This window comes from Cicer arietinum, chromosome 7, assembly GCF_000331145.2.
Source record: "Cicer arietinum cultivar CDC Frontier isolate Library 1 chromosome 7, Cicar.CDCFrontier_v2.0, whole genome shotgun sequence".
NCBI classification, from domain to species: domain Eukaryota; kingdom Viridiplantae; phylum Streptophyta; class Magnoliopsida; order Fabales; family Fabaceae; genus Cicer; species Cicer arietinum.
In genome coordinates, this window is record NC_021166.2 from 15,281,647 (window position 1) to 15,296,401 (window position 14,755).

Here is a 14,755-nt window from a genome sequence, read left to right on the forward strand (position 1 = left end):
AAATTTATTTTTAATTAAAAATAGTATTTACTTTAAAATAAGTAAAATAGATAAATAAATAAATAAAAATCTATCAAATTGATAAGTTTTAAATTACTACTTTTAAAATATTTTAAATATTAAATAATAAAAAATTATTTTTAATTTTAAAAATATTATTGTATATAATCTAACTGAACTATTAATTTTATCAAATACTCAATTAATACTAAGTTTCAATCCACTTTCTCAGCTCTCAAGACCAAAATGACTGTTTTTTCATTTTGACAAGAAAATGACTGATTTTTAAAAGCTATAAATGGAAGAGTTTTGCCATAGTCAGGTTCTCAATTTTTTCCAAACATATACTCGCTGCATATCATTGTTGTTTCATTGACTAGATCTTCGGCAATCAGACAAGTAGTAATGACTTTTTCTCAACCTGACCCGGATCCGCACCCCAAAATAAAAAAATAAAAAAAAAATATGTGGTCATGAAAATTATTAAAAATTGCATCCTACTCATCTTGCACTAATTATTCATAATATTTATTTGGATGTATGGTATAAGACGGCATAAATTGACCCAAACCTAACGTGGTGGGTACCCATAAGTCCAAATGAGATTGTTAAGTTTCAGTCATTCAGAGTTTATGTCAACCAAACCGATGATATTCAATTCATAGTCACCCACCCAGAGAGCATTGAAATATTGAAACTATTTTGCTCTTTCTAAAAGAATTGGCAATGAACATCATTACATCAGTATTTAAGCTCATCGGTGAGGAGGAACACTAGCAAATAATATGTATATATTATAAAACTCATTAAACATCGTTTAATTTAATTTTAGTCAGAGGACACTATGAAATAACATACAAAATAAATTCCAGAATCAATACAACTTATACAAGGGGGGAGAATACAAATGATTGCATAGCTGAGATTTTCACATGCATGCCACGGTGCTCAGTGCTTGATGAACAGTGCGGCTGCGCTAGCATTTTTACATGCAACAAATCAGCAGATGATGATCACGAATGCAGTAACACGGCTCTCATTCACAGGCTGGTTTAGTATCAAAGCTTGTCAAACAGATGGCAAAGGCTTGGAAGGCAGAGAGTGGATAAGAGTAGTCCATGGTGAATATATCTTTTCCGATCTTTCCAAACTGCAAGATTACCCTTTCTTGCTCTTCAGAAGAAACATTATGAGACGGATCAACAGCAGCTACAAGTTGAAAGTTCTTTACAGATGCCACCGTAACACGGCCGACAAAGTTTAGACACCAACACTGGAGCTGCTCATGCCATCTTGGAGCCTTGTTTTTGAGTACCAAGGGCTCGACCGAGCCTTGGCTTAGTTCTGGTAGCTCTGATAGGTTGCCAGAGTATGAATCTGTCATTGGACTTTTTCCTTTCAGTGCCGGTGAGGGAGAAAAAGGTTCGTCAAATATTTGAGGTAACAATGTTGGAGTTGGAGCATTTCCTCCTTCCTCAATAGCTGAGACGGGTATAGAGTTCATGACGCAGTGCATTCTTCTTGGTCCTCTAGTCCAGAGAGTATTCAGCTCATAGGAAATGGAGCTTACAAGATAGCTACATGCTGGAGCTCTTGGTGAAACCTGCTTAGAATTAAATTTCCCACCTCGACAATTTGGTTGAACTATAATATCATGTGGAGGTTGACTATCGTATATAGTGAACTTGGTGCCCCAAAAGTTAGACCTGCAAAATGTAAAAAAATCAAGTCGTAAAGATTATAAGGGGCAGGATGAAAATCCGAGAAAAGGGAAATCAATGTTTCTATCGACCAAAACTTGCCTCAGTTTACCAACATAATTGTTGCTTGCTCGAGAAAAATCGTCTGCAGCCAAAGATATGACAATTTCGGTGCCTGTGGCCCTTCTTATCTTTCTGGCGACTAATAACAACTTATTACTCTCATGCTCCGCTATACAATTGCGACCAAACCAAAACAAACTGCTTAAATACGTAGATCACAAGATACAAAAAAAATGACAATGAACCAATGTTTGTCAATCGCAGATCGTGAAAAATAACAGTTTGTTCAAATTCCTCTATGCAATAGTGCTATAACACAGCTATAGCTGCCATTAGACACTATTTTGAACTAAATAGCATAATGCGGAACAATAGCGTTTTGTTCAAATTCCGTTATGTTGTAGCCGCTATTTAACAACACTGCAATGACCCATTATCTGAAATTGAATGACAATAAACGGAAAAAAGCCCATAAATTTAGAGCAAGTAACTTAAAATTCAACGCTCATAGTCATGAATGCAAGAAATAGAATGTTTCAGCAATGAAATACTTACATGGCACCAAACCTAAGTACAACAAGAATGTAGAACTTTCCCTGTTCCTCCTAATAAAGCACTGTATTGGACAATCACGGGGACCGGGCTATTCATAACGAAAGAGAACATAAGAAACATAAATCTCCCGAGGTTTAAGAATAATTTGGATTCGACCAAAAAATAAAGTGAATAATTTATTACCTGCTTCAATGAAATAGGAAATGTGATCCTTCCACATTGCTGAGGGGTCTTGATTATCTCCTTTGTGACCGACCTCCATGATTTACATACCGAAGCACAAAAAACAACAACAGCGCGCGCAGGCCAAGATGTCTCACTCTCTTCAACCCTCCGGATTATGTCCAACAGCAATTCAGGTGGTAAACTTGCCCACTGTCCCTGTTGAATAGGTTCAAATGGAGTTACATCCGGAGCAACGTGCGACTTTGACCGACAAAGCCAATGCTTGCTGTCACCACCCCGCTTCGATTTACTACCTATTCCATTTTTCATCCCCTTGAATTCACGGACTATGTTTTTCAATGGCATGTTTCCACACCTTACAAACTCCGCTGCAACTTCAAACTGCACCAATCCAAACGCAAGCTTCTAAATTTCCAAAACTAACATAAACACAAAGGCAAAGACTCATCATAACCAAACAAATTAACCCATTTTTCCTCATAACAGATGCATTGCATGTAGACATTGTTCTAGACTGAATGCATCGAAAACATCACCAACAAAAAATTATCTAGCATCAAGTCAACAACTAGAAACAAGCCAGCACAAAATTGGATCTGACTCCTCCTCTAAAGAATGATCAAGATCAACTCAATTTAGAGTTTAAAGTGTAAAGTAAGTAATTATTCATAATTAATCATGAATAGTTGAATTGAAATTCAACCATCAATTTTCTTACTTAAGCTAAATCCCCGAAAATTTAATTACCATGTGGTCATACTCAAGCATATCAATCAAGGTTTACTATGCTCACTAACAAAACTTCAAAATTAAACTCTCCATGTTCTGATTAACTTCACAACCTTAAAAATAAGCTATCACATAAATAAAAAATAAAGCATGAAATTGGATAGTAGGGCCCAACCTGGAAGATGAAGAAGAAGAAAGAAGAGATCAATAGCAAACGGATCTGAAAAACCAAGAAAAAGAAGTAGAAGCTGAGACAGTGTTATTTGAGTTTGTAGCCATCGGTTACTTCACCGCCACCGCGATTATACAGAATCGCGTTTGTTGAATCGGATCCAGCTTTTTAATATCATAATTCATGGCGCATTTATTTTAATTATTATAATAATAATAATAAATAGATGTTGCTGAATGATGAAAGTGAAATGTAATCTTCTGCTGCTCTTGAACTCAAAGCTTGATAGACGTGGCTGTCGTGTCAGTGTTTTTTATTTTTATTTTTATTTTTATTTTAACCGTTAATAATTTATTACTATTCTCTTTAATCCTTCTTTCCTTAATCTTCGACCTCAAATTCTACCGTTAAAAGTAACTTAATATTAAACATGATTCAATATTTTTTATTTTGTTAAATTTAAAATATTTGTGGTAACAATTATATTATATTAAAATAATAACATCTATTTGTAAATTATAAAAGAAAAACTAAACATCTCAAAATTTAATATGTTGTAAAAGAGAATTAAATGAGTTCAAATTATTATATTAGAGATTTGAAATTATGATCACATTTTAATAGATTCAACAAATGATGAGATTCTGTAGGTTTCTCTACAAAACTTAGGCCCTAATAGTGGCACATGAATCAATAAGTTTCACTTATGATTTAATAGTGTGATTTATTAATCTAAAAGTAAAATAAGATTGTACAACATGTAAAACTTATTCCACTTATATACACCATAGAATTTAGAATGTCTCATTGAGTTTAAAAAATAGATTTAAATTTACTTTCATTTCTCTATTTCAATTCAAATCGAATTTTAATTCTTTAATTTTTAAATTTAAAATTTTAGTCTCTATTTTTGTAGATTCCAAAATTTTTATTCACAATTTAAATTTTGGAGTTTGCTTTTTATGACATTTAAATTTTGATTTGGAATTATATTTAAGGATACATAATAGTTGATAACGACATGGATCATAAACTCTGTTAGAACTTTTATTTTTAATTTTATCAATTTTATCATTAAGATCTAAACATGTTTTGAACAAAAGTTTTTAAGTGAAGGTGGTTCAAAAGTTAAGGAATCTTTGTTGTAAAATTATTTCATATTTTGTGGATTTAAATTTTTTTATGATCAATACTACGTCCCATTCGTAAGATAAATATTATGTGTTCATATTTTAAATTTATTAATGACATTTGAAATTGCAATAGATTAAACACATGGTAAATTTGAAATTACGTTCTCGACCCAGGGTGAAAATAGGCAACATCATGGTCTTTTTGTTTAATTTTTTTCTAAAACTTTTTATAGTATTTTATCTTTTTGTGTTAACATTTTAAAGAAAAAATTTTTAAAAAAATCTTTAAATGAATATTTGATTTAAATAATTTATCTTAAAATATAATTTAAAGTATTTAATCTATATTCTACAACTTTTTTAGGATGGTGAAATTTAAAAAATATTAAAATAAAAAGTTATTTTTAATAAACTCTTCATAAAAATTATTTTTGAAATATAACTTTAAAAAAAATGTAATTTTTATCATATTAAAATCTTTAATAATAAATATCTAAGTTATTGAATGTTAAAATTACTTTTTATAATTGATAACACATTAATCTGAAAACTTCTATTATTTTTAAGTAAATTTTTATAAAAATCATTTTTCAAAATATAAAATAAAAATTAGTTTTTTAAAATTTTAAACAAACATATCCATAGAACTAAATACTTATTAAATTATGCTAAAGATGTATAAAATGTCTAATCTTAAACTAATAGCTAAATTTATGTACATAATTTTTTGTTTTATTTTCTCAGTTTTACTTCCATTTGTGTATTTGAGTGATTTAAATTTTTTGGTTGAAATTAAATTTGAAATGATATATTTTATGTTTGGATGCTCAAATAAAGTTAATGTAGATTTTTCAACTAATGCAAAAAAATACCTTTCATCATTTTAAATCTGATTGGGATTTGAAGGCTCAATTCTCCCTACTAAAATCACTCTGACATAGATAAAATCATTTTTCATTGTTTACAAGTTACAGTGTGAAATCAAACACACACAAAAAAAAATCTTACTTATTTTTGTCTATTGAATTTTGTAAAGAAAAAAGGACTATCCATGAAGTATAAAAAAAATTATGGATATATATAATCATTTTATTTTAAGCAAGATATATAACCATATTAGATTCTAACGTAATAATTGAATTTAATTAGTTACTAAATTTTAATTAAAGACGAATTGTTAGAGTTAATTCAATTTTTAATTGTAATATTTTTTTGTTAAATTTTATGTATCTCTTGATTATATTGTGTATTACTAGAGATATGTTCTTTTGAAAACCATAATATTAAAATAAATAAAAAATATTACAATAAAAGTTATTTAATTATGTAATAATTTGTAAAATAATATTATATAAATATTTCTAAAAAATTTAACAATGAAACTGACACACACTATGTAAATTAAAAAAAATAACAATTAAAAGATCAAATTAATGATTTATACTTAAATTTAAAATGCAATGAAAAAATTGAAAATATATAGTAGTATAAATTTCAGTAATATATCGAAAAAAAATAACAGTTAAAAGATCAAATTAGTAATTTATATTAAAATTTAATATGCAATGAAAATATTGATTTGTAAAATAATAAATAATAACATTTTATGTTCTAGCATTTTATCTTCTTACTATAATGTTAACAAATGAAATAGTTTGAGAATCTTCTCTTTAAGAGTATTTGGTTTAATATTTTGTTTTGATTCACTATTTTTACGTTACCAAAAAATAATAATAACATATATAATAATAATATATATACATTTACAATTTTCATATATCTATCTAATAATTTTTTTTACCTCTCTCTTAACATTTACAACAATGAAATATGTATATTTACAATTTTTATTTATTTATTTAATTTTTTTTTTATTTCTCTCTTAACATATACTAATATATATATATATATATTTATATAATTTTTATATATGTATTTTTTTATTATTTTTCACAATTTTCATATATCAATTTAATAACAAGACGTTCAACTAAATATATTAGGATTTAAGAATTTTATTTCTTTCTTTCTATCACATATTTAATATATTTATATCAAATGAACGTTTGGGCATCCACCAATTTTTTTTCTACTTTTGTTAATCATACCACCCGTGTTTTATCCTATTACACCCAAATTAATTACGTCCATTTATGTAAATTAAGTTCTCTTATAAAGCAAATTAAGTTTCACGTCGTTAAAACAGGTGAATTTTAGTGGGAATTGTTTTTTAAATAACCTTGAAATTTTTTTTTACCAAATTACTCCCTTTTAAAAATTAAATACCAAAATACTCTATTTCTTTTTAGTTATAAGTCGTCATTTGAAACAGCGACTTCTTTAATAAAGTTCAAGTTCCAAATAGCAATTTTTTAAAGGTTTTTTAAAAAATAAAAATTCATTTTTTTTAAAATTTTTATTGAAATAACAAAAATAATATATATATATATATAATTCATAAAAATACATAAATAGAAATTTTAAATTACGATAAAATTTTAAGAAGCCCAAGTTCCAACTGGGGATTTTCCAAAGGTTTTTTTTTTTTTAAAAAAGAATTTATTTCAATTTTTTAATTTTTATTAAAATAACAAAAATAGTATATATATATATATATATAATTAATATAATTCATAAAAATACATAAATATAAATTTTAAATTACGAAAAAAATTTAGGAAGCCCAAATTTCAAATGGCGATTTCTCAAATGTTTTTTTAAAAAAAAAACATTTATTTCAATTTTTATTGAAATAACAAAAATAATATATATATATATATATAATTAATAAAAATACATAAATAGAAATTTTAAATTACGATAAAATTTAAATTACATAATTTATTCATAAAAACATCACAAATTTTACAAAAATTACGATAATTAATGTCGAATGTGACATCCAGTACCACATTGCCGAAGTTTTCTCACACGTACGAGATTTTGACGACGCCTTGGTACATCACGAGTTTGTTGTTGTTATTCTTCTTCATCTTCGTCTTCTTGCTGATGAGGATGTCTAGGAGGAAGTGTTGCAGAAGAACTACTTTCACCTTGAGTCCAGTTGAATATTTGATTCAACGGAGTATATGCATTCCCAAAGCTTGGAATTTGAAAGTTTTGTTGACACATTATTCAGTAACTGGGTAGCGGACTCAAGTGTATTATGACGAGTGTTGAATGTGTTATACAACAATTCCTCTTCGCTTGATACAAATGATAGTCTACGAATGTCTTCTTGATGTGGTTGTTGGCTGTCAAAATTAAATTGTTCGTCTTGCGTGAACCCGTAAGATTGATGTGGTGTGTGGGTAAAAGTATGATGATGTGGTGTGTGGGTACAAGTATGAGGAGGCGGTTGAGTGTCAGGAGGTGTTGGTATATAATATTGATTTTGTTGTGTTGTGTTGGACATTGATTCTTGGAAAAAATGTTGGCTAGATTGTGGTGGAGGTTGAGGTGGATTGACACGATGATCAACCAATTGATTTTCTACATAAATAAATCATTTAGAATTTTTGCAAAACCAAATTATGTATTCATAACTTGGTTTGAATTCAACATTTAGAGGTTGACCATGAAAAATATGACTCTTTCGTTCATTCCACTCTTTGTTCTCATTTTCGTAGAATAATGTTCAACTATAGTCAATTTGTTTATGCAAATCTACCTTATGATACTTTCTCATATTCCTCTGAGGATGTGGAATTTCTTGAGGTAGTCCAAATTGTAGTTTCACTATATTAGTTTGATGCATTTCTATTATGTAGAAACAAATCAAATATGTAGATGCATTCCATGACCAATTGTCGTTTGGATGATCGTATGTTAGACGTAGATATAGCCTTCAGAGAAACTGATATATAACAAGTTTGTTAGTAATATATGCATAAAAAAAATAAAATAATAAGAAATAAAGTAATGTTTTAATATATTACATCGTTAACGGTCATGTGATCAATCTTTGATCGAGATCCAGCGGTATGATAATGAGGTGTATCGTCAGATTTTATACCATTTCCACTATATTTACGAAAATAAATTTGAATGTTAGTGAATTAATTAATAGTTTTATAAATATAATATTTAACTTTTTTGATATTTACCTTTTTGCGAATGGAAAATGAGGCTCAAGATTATCTATTGGTGCAAGAAATGACATATGGTACCATGCTCACGTTTGAAGTAGATGTGAACATCCACTGATCGACATAACACCGGGTTCAGATGCACGACACAATTCTCTATAAAATATTGCCAAGCACGCTGAATCTCAATTGTAATCTCCCGTCTCTCGCAAATCTCTCAACAAGTGCAACAACGTAATATGTACTCTGCTGTGGCATTTGTCAGACATTAATATGCCGCCAATCAATTCTAAAATGTATGCTCTAGAATGTATAATTATTTCTTAATTAGATGATTTTAGAGTTAACATTGAAAATGTTTCTCTTAGCCATTTAATTTTTATAAAATTCATTTTCTTTGAGATTCAGCTGGCATGACTCCTAACAAATCTAAAAAATCATCTATCCATGATACCATAGTTGATCTAACCCCCAGCACGTAAGCCAAGAAGTAGCTCAAAATCTTCTAATGTTATGGTACATTCACCCGTTAGAAGATGAAACATGTGGGTTTCAAGTCTCCATCTTTCAACTAAAGCAGTAATAAGTGAATTGTCTATTTTATAACTTTCTATTTGTGATACGTGCCGACTTGATTCAACAATTGAATTATTAAAGAATTTGGTGCAATGTGTTTATGGCTAAGTGATCTTAAATTTTGAGATAAATTCTGTAATAAGCAAAGAATTCACCAAGTCATGCAATTCGACCGAAATCATTATTCTTTCATAATTGGTCATTTTGAAATCAACTTTCAAAGAAAATGGTGTGATTGTGGAAAATTTCAGGCTATACATGTTCCTTGTTCACATGTCATAGCTGCATGTTCTTACGCTCGTCAAAACTATTTAGTGCTTCTACCTGACGTGTACAAGGTTGTTGATATATTTAACATCTACAAAAAAGAGTTTTCACATGTACCTAACGAAGGATATTGGCCCACATATGAAGGTGAAACATTGTATCACAATCCTCAAATGCGGAGAATTAAAAAAGGTCGTCCAAATAGTACCCGTATTAGAACTGAAATGGACGTTAAAGAACAATTACCAAGAAAATATGGACTATGCCAGTTAACTAATCATAGTCGAAAACATTCTCAATGTTACAGTTAGCTCTAGCCAATTATCGTAATTTAAAATTTCTATTTATGTATTTTTATGAATTATATTAATTATATATATTATTTTTGTTATTTCAATAAAAATTGAAATAAATTGAAATAAATTTTTTTTTTATAAAAAAAAAAACATTTGGGAAATTCCCATTTGTAACTTGAGCTTCCTAAAATTTTATCGTAATTTAAAGTTTCTATTTGTGTATTTTTATGAATTATATTAATTATATATATATATATATATATTATTTTTGTTATTTTAATAAAAATTGAAAAAAAATTAATTTTTTTTATTTTAAAAAATCATTTGAGAAATTGTCATTTAGAACTTGGCTTCTTTAAAGAAGTCTTCGTTCTAAATGGCGTCTTATAACTATAAAAAAAAATAAAAATAAAAAAATTAGTATTTAATTTTTAAGAGAGAGTAATTTGATTAAAAAAATTTCATAAAAGAATTATTTAAAAAAAAATTCCGAATTTAGTTTACTAACTTATTTGATGTAACTAAAGAAAAGTGCAACCAATTAATCTGTTTTTTTTTTTTTCTTTCTTTCTTTTAATGTGTTAAAAATCTGATCTGTGTCGATGGGAGTCAATGGCCTGGAGTATGCCACAACATGAAATCATCCCATACCGCACAAAACCCCCTTAACAACAAACAACCTTAAACCATAAACGACTTTGGTTCCGTCTGAACATACCAACATCTTCAAAGCTCACTATGGCTTTTTGTATATCTGCTTCCTCCCCTTCTTCTCTCCGATTACAACTCACTAAAACAACCCTTCTTGCTGCTTCACTCCCTCTCCACTATCACCGTTAGTCACTCTTCTCAATTCTCACACACTCTTACTAATGCTTTTATTTTTTTATTTTGTAGTTGCTGATTTTTTTGTTTGTTTGAAGGAAGTAAATGTGAAATGAACAGAAGGAGTTTTGCATTTAAAGGAATTGTAGCAACTGGAGTTTCAGTTATGGCTTCTTCAACTCTTACTTCACAAGCTCAACCTTCTCAAGGTTAGTCAATGCTACCTAGCTGCTTCACATTCATTCCTATTATTTATGTTAATTGTTATACTTTCAAGATTTAAACTGTGGTTGCGTTGCCATCCTTGATATTGTGAATAATTTCAGTCAAATGCGGAAATAAATTGTTGCAATCATGTTGCAGTCATAGAGAAACCTATGTTATTTTATATGCTTACTTGTATGGCCTTCCTTTTTAAGAGAAGGAACTTGAAAGATTACCATACAAATCGGAAGGGTACAATTATTGGAAGTGGAGGGATCATAAAATTCACTATGTTGTGCAAGGAGAAGGCCCTCCTCTTGTTCTCATTCATGGTTTTGGTGCATCTGCATTCCACTGGAGGTTTGTCACCTCTCTCCTTTTTTAGTTTTATTGCTTAAATTATGCTCAAGTCGAAAGGAAAGTAAAAAAGAAAACGCTTCAAGAGAGAAGCAGCAAAATGATTTGAGTTTGAGTGTGCCCTTTATATGTGATGTGCTTAGTCTAATCTCCAATGTTGTGCAAATTACATTAGCATGTGTTTGGATAATGTATTTGAGAATTTAAAAGAAATTCAATTGATTCAGTTCTGTTCCATTCATTTGCAAAGTTCCTTCTTTGGATTAAGTAATTAAATTTCCTTCTTTAATAATTCTTTTCTGTCTTTGGATATTTCATGCATTTTGTAATACAGTAAACATGTGTATTTTAATTGCAAAAGTGAAACTTAACTTTTTATAGCATAGAAAGAGTAAACCTTGAACCGCAATCAATCTGTGCAGGCATAACAACTTAATGTTCATAGATATGCACATCAAAGTATATCCAACATTCTGATGTCTGTACTAAAAAAGTGGGTGACATCCACTTTGTTAATTACATGTTATGCCTGCAGGCATGAAATATAACATATCAGCCAGTCATTTCAATTACCAAATAACAACATTCAAGTACCTCATTAAAACCATATAGAAAATGAACTGCTATACTAGTACTGCTACTAGTTGTTTAACATTCAAGTACTTTTAAGACAATAAGTTTTAATCTTCTGTCTTTGCAGTGTATGCAGGTTTCATTAATATTCAATGTTTTGTTACATTACAGTGACTTCAATTGTCAGTCCAAAATGTTACTTACTTTGTTATGTTAGATAGTCACATATCTCTTTATTTACATATCTCCAGATACAATATACCAGAATTGGCTAAGAAACACAAGGTTTATGCCTTAGACTTGCTTGGATTCGGGTGGAGTGACAAAGCACTCGTCGACTATGATGCAATGGTGTGGAGAGATCAAGTGGTGGACTTCTTGAAGGAAATTGTAAAAGAACCAGCAGTTTTGGTTGGAAATAGGTAATAATAACGATTATAGTACCTGGATTTACATCGGAGTATTAGGCTGAATAACATATTCTTCTTTATTCCTAACATTTCCACAAGTTTTAAATATGATGTTTATCTCAATCATGATGACGACTTTTCAGCCTTGGAGGATTTACTGCTTTGATTGCAGCAACTGGGTTGCCCGAGTTTGTCACCGGGGTTGCTCTACTGAATTCTGCAGGACAATTTGGCGATGGAAATAAGGAACGTATAACTTCCGAGGAAACGCCTCTACAAAAGTTTTTTCTAAAACCTTTGAAGGAAGTTTTCCAGCGTGTTGTTCTTGGATTTTTATTCTGGCAATCGAAGCAACCCGCTAGGATCGAGTCAGTCTTAAAAAGTGTAGGTTACATTCTATCTTCAACTTGATTTTCTTTAAAAGCTTAATAGGTATGAAGTTCAAACTATGACAAGTATATATTTGAACCAGTGTTCCATAATACGTCAATGAATAAACTTTCACTAGATAGGCCCATCATAGCATAATTGTTTGAATATGAGAAAATATCTTATAATATAGTATTTAATATTATATTTGAGCATCTTAGTTTATCTTCTAGGATTAGTTTATAATATCATATTTGATATTATATTTCTAATTAAACACTATTCAATTTAATTAAATGGCACTGTATATATATGTTTGAGTGCATATCTTATCAATACAGGTATATATAAACTCTTCCAATGTTGACGACTATCTTGTGGAATCTATAACAAGGCCAGCTCAAGACCCTAATGCCGGAGAAGTTTATTACAGGTGCATTAACATGTCCATCCTAGTCAGTCTTAGTCTGTGTCGTCAGATTGCCTCCATAGTGCGGCACGACGGATTTAGTGCCTGCTGTCATAGGCTACTACGTCTATTATATCCATCATAGGCCACAACGCCTATTATATGAATATAAGTCTCCATTGGAAATAAATCTATAACTAGGCCGCTTTATATGGCGGGTTTTTGGCTCACTGCCAATAGTACTAATCTTGGTGTGTTATGAAATTTTCTGTTTTTGCCTTTCTTTTGGGTATATATTGGAAACGAACATGCTTTCTTAGGCTTAATCAATGTAGATAAGCTGAGGGAATGCTTATGCTCTAAACAAATGAATCAACCTTTATTCTGTCGTTGGGAGTTTTGATTATCAGTTTCTTGTCCTAATTATTTTATGAGTTGTTTTATTAATTATTATTAAACAAAATTCGACAACAAAATTGTTGGTTAACGTAGTTTAAATATGTAGTTAATTACGTTTTGTGGAATGTTGAATAAAACAGGCAACGAAACTCATTAACTATCAACTGATTGTGATTAACCACAAATTTAAATATGATTAACCATTCGCTTAATGTAATTATTAGAAATTTGAACGTAAATAACCACAATTTCCTAGTGTTCAATTAGATGTAGATTTAAGCACCTAGAAATTGTGGTTAATCACATTCAGTTGATGGTTAATTAGTTTCGACACCTGTTATATATAAAATATATATATCAATTAAAATATATATATCAATTAACCATCCATTGAGCATCATTAACCACCTATTTGAACTCCATCAAACAACTATTTTTTATCGATTTTTTATTTCAATTTAGGAGTAAAAATATCATTTCTCTTGTTTTCCTACTCATCCTTTGATTTTAACTACTACTTCACTTATTATTTTCTGCAGGTTAATGACACGGTTCATGATGAATCAAAGCAAGTACACTCTAGATTCTGTGTTAAGTGAACTCTCTTGCCCTTTACTTCTGCTATGGGGTGACCTTGATCCATGGGTTGGTCCAGCCAAAGCTAACAGAATCAAAGAGTTTTATCCAAAAACAACTCTTGTTAACTTGCAAGCCGGGCATTGCCCACACGACGAGACACCGGAGCTTGTGAACGAGGCTTTATTGAATTGGCTCGCCACCCTTACTCCTCAAGCGTCTCTACAAACAGCTTGAACATGTATAATCTTGTATAGCCAATCAAAACATATTAATGATTAAGTTTTGAGATTCATGCCGTTGGTTAAAGTCATTACCGTATACAATGTATAGGAAAGATGGTTAAAAATAATCAGGATATAGTTGAAAATGACGACGAGCATAGACTATGGTCTTGTTTCTGCATGCCTGCACTTTTTGAAGACCATGTATGCATTCATTTCTTACATTACATAGAACTTTATCTTTCATTAATGAAGTTGTATATTTGAGTTTTTCCCTTCAAACATTAGCAAATGAAAGCTTGTTCTAGCAGTTGAAACATTTTTAATGATAAAGGATTAATCTTACAAGAATAGAAAATAAAATGTATGTTTAAAACATTAAATGAAGTTAAAGGAGCAGTTAATATAGTTTTGCGTGACGAATATTAATTGACTTGCTAGTTGGCAATATAAGGAAGAGTAAAAAAATGCATCAAGTACAAAAGTAGTGGGGTGGGGTGGGGTGAAGGTGGACCACATAAGATGAAGACTTCCACACAATCATTCACTCAACCTGATCTGATCTGATCTTACCCACCCAAATCATGTGAACGAGAACACTAGCTCCACTGAAATTCGAAGGTTCCCTTGGAACATAGAATCTC

General features: G+C 29.9%; 2 protein-coding genes across 3 annotated transcripts; one reads left to right on the plus strand and one right to left on the minus strand.

The window, feature by feature from the left end:
* Positions 1-774: 774 nt before the first annotated feature.
* Positions 775-3,693, minus strand: LOC101493576 (tubby-like F-box protein 5-like). 2 transcript variants are annotated; one of them, XM_012718239.3, is made up of 5 exons: positions 3,409-3,693; positions 2,502-2,885; positions 2,319-2,406; positions 1,803-1,932; positions 775-1,706 (listed from the first exon to the last, which is right to left on the minus strand). In XM_012718239.3, the coding sequence occupies exons 2-5, from the start codon at positions 2,847-2,849 to the stop codon at positions 1,037-1,039; spliced, it is 1,236 nt and encodes a 411-aa protein (XP_012573693.1). In that variant the 5' UTR covers positions 2,850-2,885; positions 3,409-3,693; the 3' UTR covers positions 775-1,036. The 2 variants fall into 2 exon arrangements, with proteins under 2 accessions (XP_012573693.1, NP_001265963.1); NM_001279034.1 differs by having other exon boundaries at positions 2,502-2,923; positions 3,409-3,549.
* Positions 3,694-10,384: 6,691 nt separating this feature from the next.
* LOC101494107 (uncharacterized) lies at positions 10,385-14,393 on the plus strand. Its single transcript, XM_004509223.4, has 7 exons — positions 10,385-10,600; positions 10,689-10,799; positions 11,010-11,154; positions 11,976-12,146; positions 12,278-12,518; positions 12,845-12,936; positions 13,851-14,393. The coding sequence occupies exons 1-7, from the start codon at positions 10,504-10,506 to the stop codon at positions 14,122-14,124; spliced, it is 1,131 nt and encodes a 376-aa protein (XP_004509280.1). The 5' UTR covers positions 10,385-10,503; the 3' UTR covers positions 14,125-14,393.
* Positions 14,394-14,755: the final 362 nt, after the last annotated feature.

Excerpts from the sequence above, each read along its gene's own strand:
- LOC101493576 (XM_012718239.3), bottom strand. The coding sequence starts at position 2,849 with ATGCCATTGAAAAACATAGTCCGTGAATTCAAGGGGATGAAAAATGGA. Across the intron at positions 2,407-2,501 it reads TTCCTATTTCATTGAAGCAG|CCCGGTCCCCGTGATTGTCC; the intron begins GTAATAAATTAT and ends CGTTATGAATAG. Across the intron at positions 1,933-2,318 it reads GTACTTAGGTTTGGTGCCAT|CGGAGCATGAGAGTAATAAG; the intron begins GTAAGTATTTCA and ends GCAATTGTATAG.
- LOC101494107 (XM_004509223.4), top strand. The coding sequence starts at position 10,504 with ATGGCTTTTTGTATATCTGCTTCCTCCCCTTCTTCTCTCCGATTACAA. Across the intron at positions 10,800-11,009 it reads ACAAGCTCAACCTTCTCAAG|AGAAGGAACTTGAAAGATTA; the intron begins GTTAGTCAATGC and ends TTCCTTTTTAAG. Across the intron at positions 11,155-11,975 it reads GCATCTGCATTCCACTGGAG|ATACAATATACCAGAATTGG; the intron begins GTTTGTCACCTC and ends ACATATCTCCAG.